The sequence below is a fragment of the Amborella trichopoda genome, chromosome 8 (assembly GCF_054954075.1).
Source record: "Amborella trichopoda isolate Santa Cruz 75 chromosome 8, AtrichopodaSantaCruz75HAP2 v2.0, whole genome shotgun sequence".
NCBI lineage: Eukaryota > Viridiplantae > Streptophyta > Magnoliopsida > Amborellales > Amborellaceae > Amborella > Amborella trichopoda.
Window position 1 is genome coordinate 42,443,417 of NC_142343.1, and position 24,231 is coordinate 42,467,647.

At 36.3% G+C, this 24,231-nt stretch overlaps 2 protein-coding genes across 5 annotated transcripts; both read right to left on the reverse strand.

The window, feature by feature from the left end:
- Window positions 1-3,370: 3,370 nt before the first annotated feature.
- LOC18432262 (transcription factor-like protein DPB) lies at window positions 3,371-14,762 on the reverse strand. 3 transcript variants are annotated; one of them, XM_006842373.4, is made up of 10 exons: window positions 14,661-14,762; window positions 12,522-12,780; window positions 12,324-12,403; window positions 11,971-12,014; window positions 5,506-5,568; window positions 5,251-5,397; window positions 5,002-5,070; window positions 4,542-4,640; window positions 4,189-4,259; window positions 3,371-3,763 (listed from the first exon to the last, which is right to left on the reverse strand). In XM_006842373.4, the coding sequence occupies exons 1-10, from the start codon at window positions 14,737-14,739 to the stop codon at window positions 3,481-3,483; spliced, it is 1,194 nt and encodes a 397-aa protein (XP_006842436.3). In that variant the 5' UTR covers window positions 14,740-14,762; the 3' UTR covers window positions 3,371-3,480. The 3 variants fall into 3 exon arrangements, with proteins under 3 accessions (XP_006842436.3, XP_088731208.1, XP_088731209.1); XM_088875082.1 differs by having other exon boundaries at window positions 14,407-14,762; XM_088875083.1 differs by lacking the exon at window positions 4,189-4,259.
- Window positions 14,763-18,065: 3,303 nt separating this feature from the next.
- On the reverse strand, window positions 18,066-23,392 carry ER-ANT1 (endoplasmic reticulum-adenine nucleotide transporter 1). 2 transcript variants are annotated; one of them, XM_011624336.3, is made up of 3 exons: window positions 22,398-23,392; window positions 19,889-20,263; window positions 18,066-19,168 (listed from the first exon to the last, which is right to left on the reverse strand). In XM_011624336.3, the coding sequence occupies exons 1-3, from the start codon at window positions 22,683-22,685 to the stop codon at window positions 18,857-18,859; spliced, it is 975 nt and encodes a 324-aa protein (XP_011622638.2). In that variant the 5' UTR covers window positions 22,686-23,392; the 3' UTR covers window positions 18,066-18,856. The 2 variants fall into 2 exon arrangements, with proteins under 2 accessions (XP_011622638.2, XP_088731210.1); XM_088875084.1 differs by having other exon boundaries at window positions 22,879-23,349.
- Window positions 23,393-24,231: the final 839 nt, after the last annotated feature.

Here is a 24,231-nt window from a genome sequence, read left to right on the forward strand (position 1 = left end):
ATTTTTAATTATAAAATTTAAGTCTTAAAAAATAGTGTAGATCAAACATAACTATGAAATATTGAAAATTGATGGCCCAAAACTACATTACAAGATACACTATTTTTAATATTTAAAATCTATTTTCTTTTCATGTCCATGATCTTGACGTCGATATGATCAATTTAAGGAGATTTAGGAATCAAAACAACCTCTTTTAATAAATTTTTGAGGTGGGCTCTAATTTGATTGTTTAGAGCCTCAACTCTATATAAAAATTTTCCTTTAGTCCAATTTGGATAAGAATCGGGACTGAACCAATTTAGTTCTCCTTCAAAATCCCTCTCTCCTAATTTTTTTTTTTAATCTTGCTTGTCTAATATTTTGTTGGGCTTCCTTAAATCCCCCCTCTCGCCGTGCAAAAAAAAAACCCTTAAACCCCTCTTCTAACTTTTCATTTTATTTTAAATATTTTTTGGATCATCAATTTTAACGGATCCGAACCCGACCTAGGTCGCCAATCCAACAATATGATACGGATCTAGTTGAACGATCTGCTCCACTGATCCAAGTTTTAATACACTAGCATAAATCAATAGTATATCGACTACTACCAACATTCAATTGTTAAAAAAAACTACATTTTGAACTTTGAGAAAATATATTTTTAAATTTTTATTTGTAGATTGTTTATCACAATTTATATTCTTCATATATCATTAGGTCTTTTCTAGCTACAAATCATAGGCCTAAAGCACAAACAGATCTACAATTATTTAACAAAGGGAAAAGTTTATATAGAGCCGAAGGCTCTAAACAATCAAATTTGAGCCTATTTCAAAATTTTCACTAGAAGAGGTTGTTTTCATACCCAAATATCTTAAAATTGATCATCACGACACAAGATGCATGGACATGAGAAAAAAATAGATTTAAAGTTTTGAAAATTATGTATTTTGTAATACATTTTTTTATCGTTAATTTTTAATATTTTCAATTTTTCAAAGATCTATCGATCTATACTATTTTTAAAGCTTTATACTCTATAAATAAAGATAAAAATATATTTTAAGGCTATCACAAATATTTTCAGTATTTCTCGACACTATTTGAAAGTAGCTGTTTAGAGCCTAAGCTCTATACAAACCACACCCAATACTAGCAGTAGAACATGTGTGGCACATTTTCGCACATTTAAGCACGTGTACATTTTATAGATTCGAATAATATATTCTTAAAAGTTACTTTTAGATACATGCCTTTTCTTTGTTTAAACTCTAATGCCATGTAAAAATTTCATAAATACCACATACACTCATTAAGAGCATTGTACATAACATTTCATGAATATTTGATAGTCAAAATTTTCCTTGAATGCCTTACAAATATTTGTGTATTATTCTTGCAAATACAATCTCTATTACTTACTGATAAATTTACATATAGATTGAGAAAAAGATGTGGTTTTACTGTATGGTCCAAATTTCTTCCAACTTTTTTGAGTTGTTTTTTTATTTCCATTTTACCTGCTGAAAATATGAAAGAAATTATGTATTTAGGCAGCTTGAGAATCCAATGGTCCTAGTTTTTTGAGTTGTTTTTTTAGTTCCCTTTTACCTGCTGAAAACATGAAAAAAAATTATGTATTTAGGCAGTTTGAGAGTCCAACGCCCATTCCGCTTGAAACATAGGTTTTTTAATTGATTTATTCAGGTGGTTCTACCTAACTTGGTTTTTTTATATTTGGTTCTGGTCGTTTGAAAGTTGGACTATCATATTACCCAAATATGTTTAGTTTTTGTTTTAGAAGGTCCCAAAATCCGACTTTTGAACATGGCTTAAAATGAAAATAAAAAAACAACTCAAAAAAATCAAATATCAACATAAAATTTTGGACCATGGGGTGATACCGCATTTGTTCCCTAGTCTAAGGATAAATATCTCAAGCCTTTGGGATCCAAATGTGTAGATGTGATTAAATAGGTGAATTAAATCATAGTAATGTTAAAAAAAAATTAGTATTTGTTTATGCTTCTCCTCCATAAATAAGATGTAGGCTATAGTGAAGAAGAAATAAATAAACAGATGAGATGAGATTTTTGTAAATTAGTTAACTGTCCATATGCCGTCAAAAGGACTTTTATGGAAGAAATCATTAAATTTTAAGGAAAAAGTTTATAAAAATTTTAAACAGTAAAATTAAAGTGCACCTCAAATATATATTGAAAAAAATATTGTTTAGATGTCGAAAAACCCTTTAATTGATCATGTCGACATCGAGTTACATATAAAAATAGAAAAAAAAAAGGCTTTCGAGTCCCAAAAATAGTTTATTTTATTATATATTATCAAGACTATCTATTTCAAGATTTTTGAGTGTTTATAGATCTACTCGATTTGAATCATTGTTTAAGTTTAGAATTATATAATTAAAGATAAAAATAGATTATTAGGCTACTTGAAGAACTCTTTACACCAATATTACATCTTGTCATAAAAATTTGAGGTACAAACCACACCCTTTATATAATATAATACCTTGCCTGGAGAATATCGTGAAATCATAGGCTAAATTTTAAGGTCGAATTGGAAGTTTTGCCAAAAAAAAAAAAGGCCAACAAATAGTTCAACCCTTGAATGGTTGAACTACACGTCAACTCGATTAGCAGTTCAACCTTTGAAGAGACGAAGCTCAAGATCTGGTTCACTTAAAACCAATAGGAACCCTCTTCACTGTAGGGGCAGTAGGGCTAAAGAAGAGAACAGGAACCAAGGTTTCATTTGAGGTGGAAGAGAGAGACGCTGGCCTTGGGTAGAAGGGGTTAGGAGAGGGAGGGAGGGAGTGTGTGCATGCTGTTTGGAAGGAGTTAGGGGTGACAATGGACCCGACCAAGCCCAAGAGCCGACGGGTAGACCCGACCTCAGTCCAGGTATGGGTCCAAATTTTGGGCCCAAAAGGTCGGGTCCAGGTCCAAAACCTAGAACCGGATACTATTCGGGTCCGGGTCTGGGTCCGGGCCGGATCCGGATCCAACAGGACCAAACTGTTGCCACCCCTAGAAGGAGTAGGGGATATGACGCCTTCTCCCCCCTTAAGACGAAACTTTGTCAAACTTTAGGTGGTGTAGTGGTTTTGACCCTTGATGGGTCGAACTTATTTGGCAATTGTTTTTAAATAAATAATAATAGTTTGAAATTCTAGTTCGATCCTTAAAGGGTCCACTGGACTTTGTATATAATTTTTGGCCCATCGTAAGCTCATCTTAGTTCGACGCGGCATTTTGGTTAATAAAAAAAAAACTGGCGGAAAAAGATATTAGTTTGTATAATAAAACAATTAGAGGACCTCTTCAAAATATATATATATATATATATATATAAAAAGGATCCGTACGGAAACTTCCCTGGATTAAATTGCAGCAAAGACTATTACACACACTGTACAAAAATGAGCGGAAGATAGCCCACATTAGAGATTACAAGGACCAGAACAAGGATGCATTACACGTTATTATTACTACTATTATGTTCATGCTTAACACGCCCTTTCAGGATTCCAGGGACGGGATGTGATGTCGATGGCCTACCATAACTTGAAGTTTGGGGCATGGAATGATGGTGGTGCGTGAAGCCATGATGAAGCATGCTCGAACTTTCAGCCCCCTCAGAAACCCTAACACTTTCTTGGGAGACCGAGGCATTCCCATGTTGTTGTTGTTGTCCTCCCTCACAAAATCTCATTGCCTTGAGAACATATGCATCGTCGTGAAGCTCAAAAGGCGTACTGCCAAAATCATAATTTCAGGAGAAATTTATTAAATTACACCAAAGAAATAACTATTTTTAACATTGTACCTACTTTTGATTTAATTTCAAAACACCCATGACCATGAGTTGGAATAGTTGCAAAAGGATAAGCTGTTAAATTGTTGAAAATTTTCCCTAATTCGAGTGAAGAGTTGCCCCATGCTACATGTGAGTGGAAAGGGACAGAGAGGATTGTTTATGAGCGTGGCATATTGGTGGAGGGAGAGAGGGAGAGATGAGTGTGCAAATGAAAGAGAGATGTGTGCATGCCTGAGAGCGAGAGGAAGAGATGATCATGTGGTGAGAGAGAAAAGAGAGAGGGAGATTGTTCATGTACTTGAGAGAGAGCGGAGGGGTAAGAGTGTGTGCGAGAGAGAGAGAGGGTGAGGAAATGATTATTGCCTGTTAAAGTCAAAGTGCACAAACTGCATGTCTTCTGAAATTTCAACCTCAACAGTTGCATGTGGTCGAGTCTGTCACCCAGAAATATGCCAAAAAAATTATGTTAAAGCTATGAAAACTGATCCATTCAATAAAATACAAAATCTGAGTGGTGCAAATTGGGATCTAGGAAAGGCCCCAACGTACAAAATCAATACTTTGTGGAAAGAATATAGCCAGAGATGCCCACTTGTTTACAGTTCCCACTCAAAGGTTCACAAACAGAATTACTAGCACAGGAACAAGATATCACCGAGCCTCAAAAAACTGCAAAATAGATGACACAGTACAATGAAATGAATAAGGAATCATACCTGAACCAAGATGAATGGTAAAGCCACTCCACTTGAAGGAGCGTTTCCTGATTCATATAACTGCAGATTCCGACGAACCAAGTTTTGAAGACCTACGATCTTTAATACAAGATCAAAATAACAAGCGTGGTGTTGTTAGCTACAACTTCACGTGAGACAGAAAAGAATTAGCATGCCAATAATACCGCACGGCAATATTTGGTAGGAAAACATACTCATGTAAAAAGCTTTCAAAATTTATATAGTGAAATATCTAAATTTCAACCAATGCATAGGGAAGAAGGCCACAAACGATAGGAAGACTCACTTATTGGATTTTTTTGCAAATCTAGGTGGCTTCTATCTTATTTACCCACAACAAATAGTCGTTTCTTTCTTTTTCCTTGACAACTTATGTACTTCCTTCAGTAGATTTATATTTGTTATAAAAAAAAAACAAACAGAAGACAAGAAGCCTTACTTGTTCCTCGAGCTCCTGCAAATAAGCACCTTTCCTTTCTATCCTGCTTCGTAGCGCAATGCGTTCTGACTGCCAAAAGAATTATAAATCATTTACAACTTATAAAGAGTAAAAACTTAAGTTGTAGATAAAATAGAGATGTGTTTTATGGTTGTAGTTTCTCCAGGATACATAAAATAAATGTGTAGTTTAGGAATTTGGCTCCTAAATCAATAGGAACACAAAAGAAAAAGCATCACTAGTCCGAACCTTCAGCTCTTCAATGTCATTCAGGGTAGTACGGGGCAAACCCTTCCACTGTATCTCTTTCTTATCCTTTGATATAATATCCATTGCCATGAGAACATTTAGGGCATCATACACCCTCCTCCGAATATTTTTCTCATCATACTGTTGCTGTTAAAAATAAATAAATACTTACATGAAAAGATTACCACGTAACGCAAACCAGTTGTAATGACCAGGACATCAATAGTTATCAATTGCCATTTGGAAGCATCTTACCTGGTCTGGAGTTGCAAGACTACCACCAAGGTTAGTAAATTCAGCCACAAGTTCATCAGCAACCTGTGAAGGAGGCCCTTATCAGCAAAGAAGAATAGCATCACATAAAAAAAGACAACAACCAGCTTTTGATTTTATAAATGGATAACCAAATCAACGTAATCTACTTGTACCAGTATCACTACATAAAGATAATGAAATTCACATATAAACATCTGTTACTAAACCCAGGACGCCTTGCTAGGTGCTAAGGGCGATCCAATGTGCTGTGCACCTCAATGCGGGTACATCACTTCCAATACAGACAATAAATTTAAAAAATAAAATTAGGGTATTTCATAAATATCCTTTATAATTTGTGGTATTTAAAAAAAAATCCCCAATTGTTCATATTTTATGCTCATGTCCCTTTCTTTCCTAATTGTTTTTAATTTTTCAAATAACCCCAGTTCGAAAAAGTAATTTTTTTCTGCGTGACATACAGGCCTGCAACATTCAAGTTCGAACTAGGTCACTTTTATATTTCTTTTGTGAAAATATGAACTAGGTCACTTGTCTCTGTTTTTTTTTGAAGGAAAGGTCATTTGTCTCTGTTTTAGCGAAAGACCGGTTCGGAAATTGAAGTTCTAGATCAGGTCATTTGTATTTTTTTTTCTTTTTTTTGTGATACACTGGTTCACAACTTCAAGTTCCGCACAGGGTCATACGTTTTCTCTTAGTAAAAAATGGTTAGGAACTGTATCACCTGAATAAAAAATATAACACTTTAGAAAACAGAGAGTATAGAGTGCTCCAATGAGAGCATAGTGTAAACTTAATTCCACGAATAAAAGACTTGGATAGAAAATCCAAACTCCTCTTTTTTTAAATAATCATCTACTGATTCTAAAGTGGATTCTGAAATTTTTAAAAAAGAAAATACATTTTACCCGATGGAGCAAGTGTACAGTGTGAACTTACAATAGCACAATTTAACGAAAAGAAAAAGGAGAGAAGGGTGTGGATTTAGTGAGCCGGTGTCAGCTCACTAAATGCACACACATTCACCTTTTTCCTTAACTTATTCACTATCTCTTCCAGGTGCACACTATATACTTACTCTCTTGGGTAAAATGTTTTTCTAAAAGGGATTTGGATCCACTGTAGAATCACCACATGATTATTTTAGAAAAGAAAAAGTTGGACAGTAGATTTAAATAAGTCTTTTATTCAAGGGAATAAGTTTGCAATTTCCTCCAATAGGAGGACATCATACTTCCTCTTTTGTGAAGTGTTTATTTTTTACTTAGCTGAGACACTTCGAAATTTCAAGGTCCGAGGCGATCTTTGCTAAGAAAAATCTAGCATCTTTATGCCTGCATGTACTTTGGAGAGACATAACTTGTAGAAAATCAAATCATTCCTAGCCCCAAGATCTCACTCCTTTGTATATTCCCTCATCATGCTTATAACTAATGTAACTCGCATAATTTAAGATGAAATGAATTACTATCTTAGCTTTGCCAATTGCCCCTTTAACCCTACGCAATTTCCTAGATCATCAAGCATGATGTCTAGACAACAGCTTGCATAAGAAGTCCAAAACATATGTATACTCTTCAACGTCAATAGATAACCTGCTGCAAAATAATTGGCAACATTGTTTGTGATAATTTATACCATATGTTATGCCCAAACCTCATCAACAATCTAAATCAACAACTCAAACAAGTAATTTGCATCATGTGAATGGCCAGATGGATCAACAGGTTTCAAGAAAAAAGTCCCTAAGGGACAATTGAGCAAATAATATTAATAATTGAGCGAGTGCTTCCATTTGAACATCTGTCATAAAAAATTGTGATCTCATACTTATCCCACCCATCTCTGTGGGAATTCGGTATCTTCTTGGTATCCTTCACTGCATCTCTGAATAGGGGCTCCCTGAGCTCATGAAATGTAGGACGTTTGAGCCAGTGAGCAGTTGCCTTGATCATAAGTCCTAACCTTGACGCTATCAAGGTAGATGATATTGAATAGAATTACGGCTTGGTAAAACCATTGAGTAGTTGTAGACCTTGCTCCTTTCTTTCTTTTTTGAATACGTATCTATTTGTTGTTTGCTCAGGTTTCCATTGTCTATCCCCACCAAAACTTCAGGTTTGGGTTGCAAAATGCAGCCATCCCCTTTTGGCAAGGTCTCTTTTACAAAACACCAACAATACCGATCACTCTCCCCCTCATCATCCTACTAGTGTTCCAACTTCATCACCATCCTCATCTTCTTTTTTATGAGAATCACCATCCTCATCTTCTTTTTTACGAGTAATCATCATCCTCATCTCCATCATCATAGATAAGAACCTCACCCACAAATTATCAAATGCTTCAATGCTCTCTTTTCTTTTGTTTGTTTTTGGCTCTCAATATATGCTTAAATCTCTCTTTAATTTCATCGGTCACTTTTAAGCATGCCCTTACATTCCCTGGAACACCGGCAAGACGTTCCTTTTTCTAGTAAACCAACCCATATAAGTTTTTCCACAAAGTGTACAATAAATGCCATTTCAAGTTTGGAGAATTTCGCATATATCCATGCTGGATCTTTGTTACTTAAAGAAAATCAATACATTGTTTAAGAAGAAAATAAGACAATGGAATTTATCGAGAAAATTGATTTTGTATTCAATCTCAAATCCAAATTCGAAAGAAATTATGAATTCTTTGTTTGATCTTCTTCAAAGATGAAAGCCTCAATAACTCGATAAATCTCCGCCTGGAATTCTTCAAATGGTAGCCACAAAATCAGCCCCATATGTCGCTAGAAAAATCAATAAAGTTGGCTCGAAATTTTAAAATGGAAAAAAAAATTGAAATTTCAATCTTAAAATGGAAAAAAAATAAAAAACTCCCTCCTTTACCCATGCCCATGGGCAATTTAGTTGCCTCCTTTTATCCATTAGCATCGGTCTACTATAATTTGAAGAACATTTCTACTACCATCTCCACAAGTATGCACCCGCAACTCCAACAATTCAAAAATTGTTTACAGTGTTCGCAATATCAGCAGGTTCAACTCGGAACCGGCCGGTACCGGAACTGAGCACTAGCCGGTTCTTATTTTGGCCGGTTTTGGTGATCCATCCGGGTATTTTTTTTTAAAAAAAAAATTATACGAAATCCCAAAAAGTAAGGGATTTGTTTGTAATCCATTTTTTAATGTTTGGAAAAGATTGGAAAGTGCTTTGGCCATGAATACGTATTTTTACATTTTCCCATCTTTTTTGAAAATTTTCTAAAATAACCCTGAGAACAAATCAATTTTTTAAAATCTATCTTTGCACTAATTTTCAACTTCATTTGGATTTGGATTTGTTTTGTTTAATCATGATTTAAATATGCTTTTCATATTGTTTTAGATTTTTTTAAGACCTTTTTGATGAGTCGGGACTTGCCCGGTTCGGCCGGTTGCACCAACCAGTTTACCGGTTACTCAAAACCAACCCTTGGGTTTCCGAGGCCGGTTCAATTTTTTGAACACTGATTGTTTACTTGCAAGATGCATGAGCTGACTTACAAAAATTGTACTTTGAAGCTAACCTACAAAATCCTACCTCTTCACTAATCTAACCATGAAATGGTATGTTTACATCCACTAGTGACACAAGCTTTTGTTGTCCAAACACCCCCACGGAACCCCTTCCCCCTTCTTTCTACCTCCCTCACACCCCACCTCCCCCCCCCCCCCCTTCCCCCTTCTTTCTACCTCCCTCACACCCCACCTCCCCCCCCCCCTTCCTCCCCAACCCAAAAAAAAAAAAAACCCAAATTAGGCTTTTAGTAATATCAACTTCCATTTTGTGACTGCACATGAGAGGCTTATGGACAAAGTTATTGATTAATGATATGATGCATTACATATATTAAAAGCTGAATTAACTCACAACGGAATTGCACTAGAAGACGAGAGGACCTCTATTCCTCTACTTTTCCATGCGAAGTTTGCTATTATTTGTTTTATGAGTATATTCGCTCCTATTGGACCAGAAAATACTCGGATCATCTGCTGCACAGAACTTTAGTGCAGTAGCACCCAGTCAACAACTAGCTCATGTCCCAGTGTCTTTTGATCATAGAGACAGACAACAGGTGACTCCTCTGGAACCAAAATTGTTGCTCGAGGAGGCCTTGGTCATGCCAGTAGAATTTAGCCTTGAAGCTTGACAAAATATCTTAAGAAACATACATACTCGTGCCAGCATTGTGATTCTAGCATGGAATAAATTAGGGATAGCATTGCACTATGTGATTTCATGCCAATATAGGCATCTTCCGCCAATGTTTGTATACACAAAGAGTCAGTTATATAAAGAAAAGTATTTTGTAAAGCCACGGCTTCATATAGACACAAGTCAAATATCACTAGACCATGCAATTTCAACATTTGCAAACCTGCAAATCATTCATTTCCATCTCTATGATCATGGATCTCGGAAAAAAAAAAGGTGGATTTCAAGCCTTATACAATGGTCCATCTTGCAACACATTTTTTGGACCGCTCATTACAAGTTTTCGTAGATCTATTGGGATTTGCACCATTTCTGGAGCTTCAAATTATACCGATAAGGGGGAATGGATTTGCAAGCCATCACAAAGCTTTTTGATTCTTTATAAAAAAGGATTAAGTGCTATTTTATTCTATAAATAAGTCACTTACAGTTTTCCTAGATACTTGCATTTACATGTCACCCTACACACATAGTTGCATAGCATGTAGGAAAATGTAAATATTTAAAAAAAGAACTACAAGAGAGGAAATTAAAGTCGTGTTGAAGATTCTCTTTTATGAGTTGTCCACAAGATAGTGAGAACCTCCATGCACACATGTGCACACACGCATGTGCATGCATGCATAATACATGGACTCAATACATACATATACATTTACATGGACCAAAGAACTAAATATCCAGCTCTAATTGCAATGCATATAATTCAAGTTATTATCTTCCTACAAGTTACCAAGAAATACCAAAAAAAAATCATATTTTCGATATCTTGGGTCGATAATCTAAGAAAATGGGGAGATTGAGGAAAATGTCGCACATAGAATTAGAGTTGGGTTGGTGAAGTGGAGATGTGCAACCAGAGTTTTATGTGATCCCCGTATACCAATGAAGCTGAAGGGAAAGTTCAATAGGACAATTGTAAGGTCAATTTTACTTTATGAGACAGAATGTTGGGGCGGCTAAAAAACAACATACCCATAGAATGAGTGTAGCTAAGCTAAAGATGTTGAGATGGATGAGTGGCAAGACAAGAAGAGATACGATTCAAAATGAATACATTCGAGAGAATTTAACTATGGCACCAATAGGTGATAAGATGACAGAAAATAGACTTAAGTGGGTTGGCCATGTGTGGCGCAGACCCAGTACAACACCTGTTGGGAGGTGCGAGTTAATTCAAGTGTGAGGCTGAAAAAGGGCAAGGGGTAGGCCCAAAAGACCAATTTTACTTTATGAGACAGAATGTTGGGGCAGCCAAAAAACAACATACCCATAGAATAAGTGTAGCTAAGCTAAAGATGTTGAGATGGATGAGTGGCAAAACAAGAAGGGATAGAATTCAAAATGAATACATTCGGGAGAATTTAGGTGTGGCACCAATAGGTGATAAGATGACAAAAAATAGACTTAAGTGGGTTGGCCATGCGTGGCGCAGACCCAGTACAAAACCTGTTGGGAGGTGCAAGTTAGTTCAAGTGTGAGGCTGAAAAAAGGTAAGGGGTAGGCCCAAAAGAACATGATTGAAAGTAGTAAGAAAAGATATAAAGACTTATGGCCTCATTGAGGTTATAGCCCTTAATAGAGCAGAATGACGAACCAGGATTCGTGTAGCCGACCCCCAATTAGTTGGAAATATGCTTTGATGATGATGGTGAACTTTCTAGAAGTAATTATCAAAGGTAAAAAAGCTTCCTACACATGAATTTAAATTAAACCCCATTTGGATATCCTAGTAGCTATATCCAAGCCTTATCTTTAGTTACTACCTTTATGGGCTAGTGAAAATAGGCACTCATCAATGATCACAATCAAGTGGAACGATATCCCACATTTTTTGTGATGCTAACATTATAGAGATGGACGTCTTTTTTATTTCTTTCCCTTTAAGCCAAAACGGGGCCGACTAGAGGCATTTTCAGGATAAGCAGGTTCCATTTTTTATATTGCATCATGAATAGTGTAATACCACCCATTCAAGCTTTAAGAATCAGGCAATTTTAGTGCTATCGCCAAAAAAGTGGAGATCCAAATGGGCCTAAATACATATGTATGCTTGTATTACAAAATGGTAGCTGGACACACCATCTGGGTGGCAAAGCCTATACACATGATATGACAAGCCAGGTTCACTTAATAAAAAATAAAAGACAAAGCAAGCCTTGAACAATATAGAATAGAAACCAAACAAATGGCTTACCTCATTGTATGTGGTTCTGCCTTTGCTCTCTACCTTCTCACAGACTAAGAACAAATAAACTCCAGGTAAGATAATGCTTTCATTAATGATAAAACTCATCTATGAGCAATGCAAATGCCAAAAAAGAATAAGGCCAATTAATGATATGCACTATAGTGAGAAAAGGAATTTTTGTTTATCCAAAGTTTTCCATAGGAGACTAGATAATAGTATGGGGGTACCTAATTATGCAATAACAACATTAATGACTGAATTTACAATTTTTTATTATTCCAAAATTGAAAGTTATCACTACTACCAAGGGAGAAAGTATAGTTACACTAGAAGTAATGGTGATTATATTGTCACACTACCTCTCATGCTGAACTGGCGAAGGCCCCTGCCGGTTTTATCTGGGCCCACTGCTCTTGCACCTCTTTTTTTCTTCTTCCCACTGTTCATATGAAAACGATATATTAACCGCAATTGGTATGGAAAAGTGTGCTATCCCTTTATTTTAAAGGGAAACAAAGAGCTACAAATAGGGACAATTAAAAGTAACATCACTTCACCCTAAAGGCCCAGGAGACGCAACATCCTCTCCTTGAATATCCAGATGGTTTAATCTCATAAATGTGCTTTCAGTTGCAGGAGTGGCTATTGCTGGTTCACTTCGATTAGATGGAGAACCGGCACTTTCACTTGTCGAAAGAGATTGGCCATGACCACTGGAAAATGTTCCCCATGACCTAGTGGTGCCCCTCGAATTTGAAACTGGGGCTTTCTCCATATCCTCTTGAACCAGTGAATTGCTCTCACCAGTACCCATCCCTGCAACCATGATAGACACAGCAATCAAACTATTAAGTCTTCTTTTTATCTTTTCTAATAAGTAGAGAGTAGCAAATCATAAACACATGAAAATATAAGCAGTACAAACTCCAAAGCAGAATGAGGTCTTCAAGAAAGTTTGACTCATTTTGGAATTGCACATCGAAGCAAAGAAAAGTGACGAATAATAGGAAATCTATACAAAGATAAAATGGTGAAAGATGGGAAGCAAATGGTGAAAGATGGGAAGCAAATGGTGAAAGATGGGAAGCACTATGACAACAGTAACAGACCTTACAACGAATAGGCATGCTTTTCAAAGCAGGGGCCAGCAAGAAGAAATCTATTAAAAGTCAACCTAGGGATTTTATATCAGAAAATAAACCCCATAATCCAAGACAGACTCGCACGGAACATTAAAAAGTATGTTCATACACTATGGAGCATACTGACGAAGAACAAAAGATTAATAACATTTCAAGGCAAACTAGAGTAAAGGCTATTTCCCTCTTGCTTGAAAGATGTCCTGCCTAATCTAATCACCCAGACACAAGGAAGATTGCAAAGGCAAACAAAAGAGAGATGTGGCTTTCTTGTAGCATGAGACCTTAGATTCCAAAGCATAAAACAAAGTAAACAGCCTATTCTGCCAATGAAGTTGGACTAAACTAAGGCATCCACCAAAGATGTCGAACTGCGATATGGCATACAACCATATGAAGTTTGTGGAGCGGCCTGGGGCTTGTCTTTAGTGTCAAGGTTGAGAAATTTCAACAATACATTACTCGCTAAATTGGTATCAGCAAGGCAACTAATGTCCGAGAGGGGCTTTTCATCAGAATTGTTGCCATTCATCTTTCACCAAAAAGAAAGAAAATTTGCATCGACATGATCTTGCAAAAATAAATGACATAAGCATTGCCAAGACACATTGCCAAATTGCACGGACAAGATCCTGTAACTTGTTGCCATTTGGTAACTTATATCAAAAGGCGTATATATAAAAAAGGATACACCATTGGTTGCATATAAAAAAAAAGGAAGATTCACCTTCATTATACAAATTCTTCAGCATAAAAAGCTTGAAAATTGTTGCTATTCCCAGAATAAAATTTACAAGTCAAAAAGGAAAGAAAAAAAAGACAATACAAATCAAGAGTAAAATGAAAAATAAATAAAACCAAGCTACAATTTGGAAAAATGGAAAAAGAGTAAATATGCCAGCAATGGGAATAAAAGGAAAGTACATGGAAAAATAAGCAATAAGAGAATATAAAAATATCAAAAATGGCAATTCAAGGAAAAATTAAAAAGAAAAAATAGGAAAGGGCAGAATTATCCCAACAATATACAAATCACTAGCAAAACAAAATATGTTCACCTAGTAATTCAAAACAGAAACACGATAGACGGTAAGAAAAGAGAGAGAGAGAACTCGACCAGTTACCAACCCCAATTGCATAAAACATACAATTACCCCTATCAAGCACATTAAAGTTCAAAAAAATTGAGAATAAAACCAGTCAATCATCAAAACCTTGCGCCTATTTTAATTTCAGTAACAGCTTCAACATCACAATTAATGTCATATTCAACAGAAACAAAAACCTAAAACGAGCTCCAAACCTTAGAAACTAACAGGCACACGCAAATGAAACGCAGATGAAAGAGAACAGAGAATTAAAGCAAATTCTAGAGAGAGAAAGTGCTTCGGCTAAACAGTATTAGGGTTAGCAAATTTGAATTCCAAAAAAAAAACGGGAAACATCGATTTTTAGAGAGAGAAACACTGGGCAGAGTTAGAAATACGATCTGGGAGAAAATTCAAGAAGATTTTTCAGAATTGAGTCACAAATTCAAGCCAATTTAGGGCACAATACCTTCAAGGCCAGGAAACCAGAGCGAAGATTGCAAAACTAAATGGGTGGGAGGGACATTGGTGTTCAAATACATTGGCATGGGTCAATAAATTTCACATCAATGCGACAAATATACGAAAATACCAGCCTAATGGTCTTTCAATGAGGTAGTTAACTTACCTAATTAACCAAGAAATTACTTTTAGAAATTTCACTTACGTACCTCAATATCTTTTAACACTGTCACTTAGGCATCTCTTCTTTAAGATTGGCAATGGGCCGGATGGCTCGAGCTAACCGGAGGCCCAGCCCGGTTAGCCCGGTCCAAGAAAGTTGCTCAACCATGGTTCAAGGGTAGGTGCAGTGGGCCTAGGCCAAAGCCAGGACCCGCCCCAGTCCAACTCTCTTTGTTTTTGTTTTGTTTATATATTTTATTTTACTTGGCCCTACCTAGCCCTCGCCCTAGGTTGGGGCCGCTTTGGCCCAGTCAAGTCCTATAAAGACTAGGGCCATAGCTGGCTAGCCCTACTTTTCGACCATTTTGATAAAAATACCGAAACTTCTCTTGCTTCTGGTTCTTCGTGGTTTGGAATTAAAAAGACTTGTTTCGAGATTGGATGCCGAAATAAGTAGAGGTATTTAGGTCACTGTTGGAAATTCAGGATAAGTGTAATTTAGTAGAAGTTTTATGAGATATATAAAAGATAAAATGCTTTTCAGTAAATTTGTTGATTTAACCACCTCATTTATTTTTTAAGTAGTTTCTGCTAGTATTTTGAAAATTTTGAATTAAACTCAATCAATCACGTGGAGAACCGAGTGGGGTGCACAGTTTCCTGGTTGGATTGGGCAATTTGAGGTGATCCAACTCAAATTGATGCAAACGCAAAAAACTCAAAAAATTTACACTTATATTCCCAATATTGTAACTGAGTGCTTACTAGTGAATCTAATGGGATTGTATATACAGAACCACTCGATTTCACATCTAGTGGTCAATAATGATTGTGAAATTCTTGTATAAAAATAAATGGTCTCATTATATATACATTTCGAAATCTAATTTCAAAATCCTTGCTAGTAAGAAGCTCGTGGTCCATAAAATTTAAACTTTGCTGTTCTCCCTATTTTTTTTTGGTAATGATCCTTGTTATAAGCATGACTCTCCAAAAAAATGAGAAACAGTTATTAAAGAAAGGATTTAAGTTATTTTCCTAAATAGAATGAAGATTGAGTGCAGTTAATTTGAATGCAAAATTTATCAAAAAGTATCTAGTATATGAACTATTTAACATCTCACTTATTTCTTTTGATTTAATTTCAAAAACCATGAATTTGTTTTGATTTAATATAAATCCTACAAGTAAAATGTGACCCTTAGTTAGCATAATTGATATTTAGGTAAGACTTGACAAATATAATTTGATAAATTTCCCTATACCAAATTTTCAGAGTCAAGAAATTAGCAAAGATTTTGGAGCCCACTTCACAGAAAACCTGCATGCTCACAACTTCATAAAAAACGTTCAACTCTAGTAATGATTACCAGAGAGATGATGCGACGGGAGAAATTTGGGAAATCGCATAGGTACCAAGAAAACATGGAATAAAAATTCAAATTTGTGAGAGAGACATAGCCAAATATCTTGTAACTTACTAATCAAGGACTGGGTTTTGAAACCTAGAGGTCACTATAGAAAAAGTTTTCCCATTTACTTTAACTTAGGACATAGTAGAAATGGAACTAAGCATGTCATGTTGTGGCATCCTGCCACCCTGACCCGGATGGCTAGTTCCTTGAGCCGCACCTCCCTGACCACCTTTTCATGTTCCCTAATAGCAAAAAAAAAAAAAAGAAAAATATTTGCATCCTGTGTAGAATAGAGCCTAAAAGACAAAAACTTGATGTGGAAAATTTGAAATTCCAAAGAGAGAGATTGAGCCAAAGAGTGGAGTCTTTTTATTTTGTTGGGGTTGGGGGAGGCTGAAATCGATCTTGAAATATAGGGTTGCTAAAGATCAATTGCTAACCGCTCAAGCTCAAACTTGATTTCTAATACTGCTTCAACACAACCTTTGCGGCCATCTCCCGCCCCCGCCCCCTCCCCCTCCCCCTCGCCCTCGCTCTCGCCCTCGCCCTCCCCCTCCTCCTCCCCTCGACACCATCTCGTACACTTTCTTCCCCTACCTCCCCTCCAACTTCCCACGATCATCAACACCTCCACCAACAACCACCTCTGGTGCTACCACCTCTACTCCTTTGTTTTCACTCTCCTCCTTTGGAAACACCCAACAGATTAAAAAGTGCAATACAATCATCATTCTCTCCACAATTTACATCCTAGTCATATTTCGCCACAAAGTTTATCAAAAAGCACAAAGAGATGAACTATTATCACTCTTTTTTTTTCTTTAATTTCATATAAATCATTGAGTAAAATTATTGACATTTTAGATATATTTAATAAATGAGTAATGATCCTATAAGACCCTTCCCCACCGTATGTAGGACTTCAAAAGATCACTATTAAATTTGACACGGATATTTAGAAAAATTATCACATGGGTGTGAGACTTGATTTTTTTAAAAATCCATGCCAAATTTAATAGTGATCATTTGAGATCTTACACACACATGGGGGTGGGTCCTATGAGATCATTTCTCTTAATAAATATATAAAATGTTAAACAGTTGATACATTAAGTGTGTTTTTGATAAATTTCCTTATTTAACCGTTCACTCTTCTTCTAAGCACAAAATCGAAGCATGAACATCAGATTCTGGCCCAGTTCACATTTTCACCCTCTACTTTCTCTACTATTTCTTGGGAGTCGCATCTCCCTTAACAATTCAATTCCCCTTTCTCTCCCTCTATGAGAGAGAGATAGAGAGAGAGAGAGAGCTGTTCCTGCAAAAGGGTGTTGCGGGCCTAATGAGATGGAACCTCACTAGAAAGTTGGATAGGGAGACGGAGAGCTTGAGGAGTGAGAGTTTGTTTAAAAATATTTTTCATAATAGAGAGCATATTTTAGTCCATATTCCTTTTAAAACCAGTTGGGGGCAGTTTGTAATATTCAGAGTGAAACTTGAGTTTTGGGATTTAGTGCCAAAAATCTCGGGGGTTCAGGCGATGGGTTTGAGGTTCAATGTAAATTTCTTGTCCCTAGCATACAATGCTTTGAGGAAATAACATTGAGTTTGTGAAACAAGATGCCATTTTCGATTATTTGGAAACTAAAGTAGCCAGCTCTTATCTCTCTGCATAATTTGTAACACCAGATTTATTTTCTGCACTTAAAATTATATAGAGAGAGAAATACCCGACACGCTAGCTTAGAGAGAGAAAGGAAAACAGAGAATTAGGGTTGTCAAAGGGTACTTAATGGCTGGCAATCAAGTCCCCACCATGTATTTCAGAAGAATCATGGCAAAAATGATATAAACCATCATATAACATCCACAAATCACTGTACAACATTGGGCAAGCTCAGTCCCCACAAACAATTCCCAATGGCTTCTCCATATTACCCTTTCTTTTCACCATCTAATATTGTGTATCTGTTTTTCTGTTTCATTTTCTCCTTATCGTGACATTGCAATGAAGTTAAAAATCGTCAATTAGACTGTTATGCTACATACATACAATTTTCCATCCATATTGAAGTTTGAAGCAGTAAGCATGCTGAGAAGCACGACGATGAAGCTGTGGGCACCTTTTCGGGGTAATGAATCTTGGATGAAAGAATTTGGATACAGGAGACGGAATGCCATCTCTTGAAGTGTTGCTGAGAGAGGGAGCTCTCTTTGCATAAAAGTGGAGGAGAGAGGAGAGGACAAGAATTCATATTGAACAAGAAGATGAAGGAGATTTACACACATGTGCTGGTTCTATCACATAAGGCAGAGAGAGAGAGAGAGAGAGAGAGAGCAATCAACCTTGGGTAAAAGAATTTAGCTGCAGGAGAGAGTGGAATCTTTTTGAATATGAGAGAGAGAGAGAGAGAGAGAGAGCAATCAACCTTGGGTAAAAGAATTTAGCTGCAGGAGAGAGTGGAATCTTTTTGAATATGAAGCTAACCAATGCAGCACCAAGGAGAGAGGTTTGTAAATAAAATGCAGGATAGAACGTACTGCATCTTGTGTAAGAACAGAGAAGGAGAGAAGAAAAGGGGCGGGGGGTGTTTGGGGTGTTTGTTTACACATCCATTTGGTGGTTCTATTCCTTAATGGTCCTCTTATTTTCAAATCCATAACCATGCTTAAAAGCCAGGCATTGAAGTTGATCATAGCCAGCAAGAACTCCAGCCCCTGCAACTCCAACAAGCATGTTTGCTGTCACTCCTCTAAAAAGTGCACTCACACCCTCTTGCTGAACAATATGTTGCAGGGCATGAAAGGCATTTCGATACTTGAACGGCTGTCCTGAAGTTAGCATCATTCGACGACGCAGAGTATCGAATGGGTATGCACATACACCAGAAATAGTGGTCACACTCCACCCCAATGCAAAGCTAACCAAAAAATTACCCTGTAAAAATAAGGATTTCGTAAGCATGTTATTAGAAATATTTCTTACAATATAGGCATATGACTGGATCCTGACAGCATAGCACAGTCCGGAGCTTCTGACATACACACACAGATCTATACACGCATGTGCACAGAGGGAGAGAGAAGAGAGAGAGAGAGGGGAGAGAGAGAGAGAGAGGAGAGAGAGAGAGAGAGAGAGAGAGAGAGAGAGAGCTTTCCATAACAGGTTTGTTTTGCCTGAATGAGGGGAGATTTTGGCCACTTTGGAAAAGATTATACAATGAAAATTTTGGTTTTTAAAGGAATATCAAGCTTTAAAACTGGATATATGTTGGTAAACATTTTAAAAATGGGTGGCAGCATGATGTTCATTGTGGAAATGTGAAAGGATTTATACAGGAGAGTGATTGACAAGATGATTTCCTGTTGAGATAGCATAAATATTTGCTAGGCTGGTGTTTATTTTGGTGTAAGAATGCTCCACTACTATAAGGATCCTGCAGCAAAGGCTTCACTATCGAATTGAAGCCCAAGAAGAAAAACTCAAGTAACAAATAAGAATGAATACATCTAGACACAAATCCAACAAATCAAAATTAAATTGCAAACCAAAGGACCGGATTAGAGATAACTGCGGTAAACTGAAACCAAATGCCAATAATCGTAAGTTTTAAGGATCTTGTTGAGAGCTTCTTTTAAAGAATAAAAATAAGCTTACCTCTAAGTTTCCAACAAGTACAATGGGTTTCATGGTATCATAGATTCCAAAATACAAGCCTCTATAGAGAGTAATTCCAGCGATCGAAACCGTGAATCCTCTGTATAAACCCACGATTCCATCAGTTGCAAGGGTTTTTCGATACACATCTAACAGTCCTTTGAACTGGCGTTTGGTGTTGGCTTGAGGATCCTTTGAATCAGTGCCCAAACGAGTCCTTGCATAATCCAAATGGTATAACAAAAATGAGGTCATAGCCCCAGCTGCACTACCTGAAGCAAAATTGCTCACTATCCTTTTCTTCGACAGCCCATCTTTCTCTTTTGAGTTGCCAAAGTGTCTTTGGAAGTAACCCCTAAATGCAAAGTTAAAGGCCTGTCAAGAGACAACTTCTCTTCAGTAAAATTTTCAGCATCTTATGTAGACCTATTCTTACTTTCTTCTCAATTTATCTATGTAAACAATAAGGGGGGAAAAAACAGCATTAGAGTGAGAAACAAGGGAAGGTCATACAGTAGCTTCCTAGAACTTTAAAAATTCAATTGTGAAGTATATACTTTGTCATTTAATCAAGAACAGAATACCAGTGGCAAATGCAAAGTGAATCTCTATTGTGTGCCAACTGGGATAGATGTGTTCTACAGGTCTCACAGAACATATAAGGTACATGTTCTTAAGTATAAGATGCTTAGGTATAAGATGCCTCGGATAAGATGCAGATAAGATGCTTTGTGGCATCACAGGCCTTAGTATAAGATGCTTAGTCATTTGGAGCAAACTCTCACTGATTAAGATGGGAGAGTTTCTACACAATAGTAGACAAAATTTGTGCACCATTTGCTGAGTATAGGACAGTTAGTTGTTTGGAACAGGCTGTCACCACTTGAGAGAGAGAGGAGTTAAAAAATATTGCATCCAGCTCAAAAGGATCTAGTGAGAGTAAACCCCAATGCCTTGTTAAATAGGACTTCTCAATTAAATAGTATTTCTTAATTTGGAAATGAAATCGAATGAGGTAAAGTCCAAATTGGTTCCATGATCCTTAAGGAACCAATCCACTCAAAATTTGACATGCATTAAGTTAGCATTTTGGCCACCTTTTAACTTTTTTTATTAAAAAAAGAAGGAAAACAAGATTTTTGTTTTGGAGTAGATCAGCTGTAGGATTTGAACTTGGGATGTGGCATTGTAATACTCAACACTTCAACTAATCAGGGCCAAGCTCAAATCTTAACAACGGTATTTCTGAAATTCTTAATTTTATGTGTGAGAAAAGCTTCGGAAGCAGACATCAGTTCTTTACTTTAGAGTAGATGACTCCTTGTCTATATCGTGACAACATCATCAGTAACATATTTACCCACTTCATTTGCCCAATGCTTCATAGATCATTTCTTTTTAACTTATTTGAACTAGTAACCTGATTCCTCTTTGAAAATAGCATTCCTACCTAAAAATACAAATGACAGAAAGTTATAGTCTCAAGACGTCCTGATGCAAGAATGGGTCAAGCAATGTGTAAGTAGTGTTTGTTCTAACACCAAGTAAGAATTTATGTTAGAATCCATCACAACTTTTCCCTAAAAGAAATTTCATGGGAAGAACTCCTACACAGGACACTTGATAGATAGAAGTTTACAATTTACATAGAACGAATTTTTTGCTGTAACTTGCAAGGAATTCACTTATAGAACATAAAACAGTACAAATATAAAAATTAGATGGTATTCTAACATTCCAAGCAGAAAGCATATGGTTTGAATAATGAAAAATAATCAAGTATTCACCACTCGTGATAATCACATATGAAAATTAATAAAGAATAAAACACAGCAATAGAATCAATTTCTTTTCCTTTTTCCCCTTTCTTGTTCATCACATTAATGGGGGGGGATGGTTAATGTACACTTCAAAACGAACAGAACACCATTAAAGGAATGAGCTTGGAGTGCATTACCATTCCAAAATCCAAATGATAGTTACCCCAAACTGTATTCCCCAAGATCAAGAATGAAGAATTATAGTATTTCTACCCTGAAAACTAACTATCAAATGAAAGAAAGAAAAGAGCACATTTGAAGCAATATTATCAAGGACCTACTGTTTGATTCCAGAAGGAACATCAAAAGACATTAAATATCCAAGAAAAGAATACAAAAGATCATACTCCCAAAGAAAAATCATAATGCAATATGAAATCTAATTGCCATTTCAATGGTTATACAGATAATATTTCCAGTATAGAAACATAGGAAGATTTGCAATCGCCTCTCCGAACAAAAAGATTATTATAAGGAACACAAAGTCAACCAAATAGACTTTAAATATCAATAATCCAATAATTGCTACCATTTTAAGGTTGTGAACATCTGAATCAAAAGAACCCAAAAAAACAAAGAAAGCCATTCTCAAATTGCCGTTGAGAGCGAAAGAATTCGAAATATTCAAAGCCATAACAATGAAATTGGAGAGAGAGAGAGAGAGAGAGAGAGAGAGAGAGAGCATTAGCCTGAGTGGGAAAATAGCGAATGACATTGGCTTGATTCCCTCTCCACAGAGAGAGAAAGCCCTCCTCTCTCAACACTCTAGTGAAGCAATCTCCAATCCCAGTATATGGGGTCTTGAGAGAACCCCTTCTGAGCAATTCTCCCTGGTTTTGAAGCAAAAGCTTCACTCTTTCAATGGGAGCTGCAACGCTCTTAGAAATGGCAGCTGCAGCACCACCCATCACAAAATCAGCCACCATTCTCTCAGCTGGGCTGCGAAACGCAGCCCCCCTTGTGTTCTCAGAACCCATCTAAGACGCCCAACATGAGAGAACTAGAGAGAGAAAGTCTTGTGGGGTAGCAGAATTAGAGAGAGAAATAAACATAGATTTCTCAGAATCCGAGCACCCATATAAGCCCATTTAGAGAGAGGTCTTATGGGATAGAAAAACTAGAGAGAGAGCAATACAGGTGTGAAAGTTAGAGAGAGAAACTCTCACGTACACCAGTCCATAATAAATAGTTGATTGTGATTCATGTGAAAAGAGGTTGGGACTCCAGGAATCTGTGCCCGAAGAGATTGAGGTTCCATCTTTCATGTGTGGTTCATGAACCGCGTAGGGGATTGGAGAGAGGGCGAGAGAAAAGTACAGGCGAGGGGCTTAGAGAAAGAAGGGAGAAAGGACTGGACAAAGAGGACAGAGAAACATTAGCAAATATCACAAGTTTCCGATGATTTTGGGGAGTTGGATGAAAACCTTTTGGATCGAACATAACGAGAAAAATGGTCCAACCAGGTAACACAGAGAAAATCAGTGGTGAACTCTTTCAACAATTTTACCATTTTAAGTTAGGCCAAGATGAAGCTTAGGCCTATTGTTTTTTTTGGGTGCAGTTTGCATACGGATGCACCCATGTAATTGTAAGATGCACCTTCAAAATTTTTCGTGGCATATAATTTTGGAGTAATGATACGATTAGATCTTCCTACATCCATTCCAGGAGTAGTATTCAAAATGATCGCCGTCAAATTCAAGTCCACAGCCATATAATAACTTTTTTCAGAGATCTATGTTAAATTTAATAGTTATCTTTTAAAGTCCCATTCATATAGATGTGAAAGGGTCTCAGTGTTATTTTTCATAATTTTGATGTAAAAATGTTCTTCGGATTATCTCAAAATATATTTATATCTAATTAAAAATGAATAGTATAGATAATATGTTGTAACATGTACTATTTATGAGACTTAAAATCTTTTTATTTTTCATAGTCATATATCTCGATGTCGAGACGATTAATCAAAGGGTTTTTCAACATTAAAACTATCTTTTCTGATGGATTTTTAAGGGGCATCCGTAGTTCTACAAGGTAGCATCCTTATATAAATTTTTTTTTTTTTTTTTTAACAAAAGATGAAGCTCAGGCTTTGTAGGAAAAGACAAAGCCTTATCTTTAAAACTCATGGAAAATTGCAATTTTGGTGTCAAAAAACTTTCTACTCTGATCATCTTGACCTTGAACATTATAATTGTGAAAAAAAAATTAAGATTTGAAGCCTTAAAAATAATACATATTGTAACTTATGATCTGGATGGTCTATTTTCTAAATGTTCATGGATCCACAAAATTTATACTATTTTTTGAGTTGAAAGTTTTATAATCAAATATTAAATTTAGAGCTAGCATAGAGATTACTCACCTCCAAAGTATTTTTTAGATAAAATTTCGAGGTGAGACCTTATTATTATTATTTTTCATATGGCCTAGGTCTTAAAAATTGTATCCTTCAAAGAAATACCTAGTAAGACTTTATAAAACTTATCCAGATTGTCATTGTATAATCGGTGATTTGGC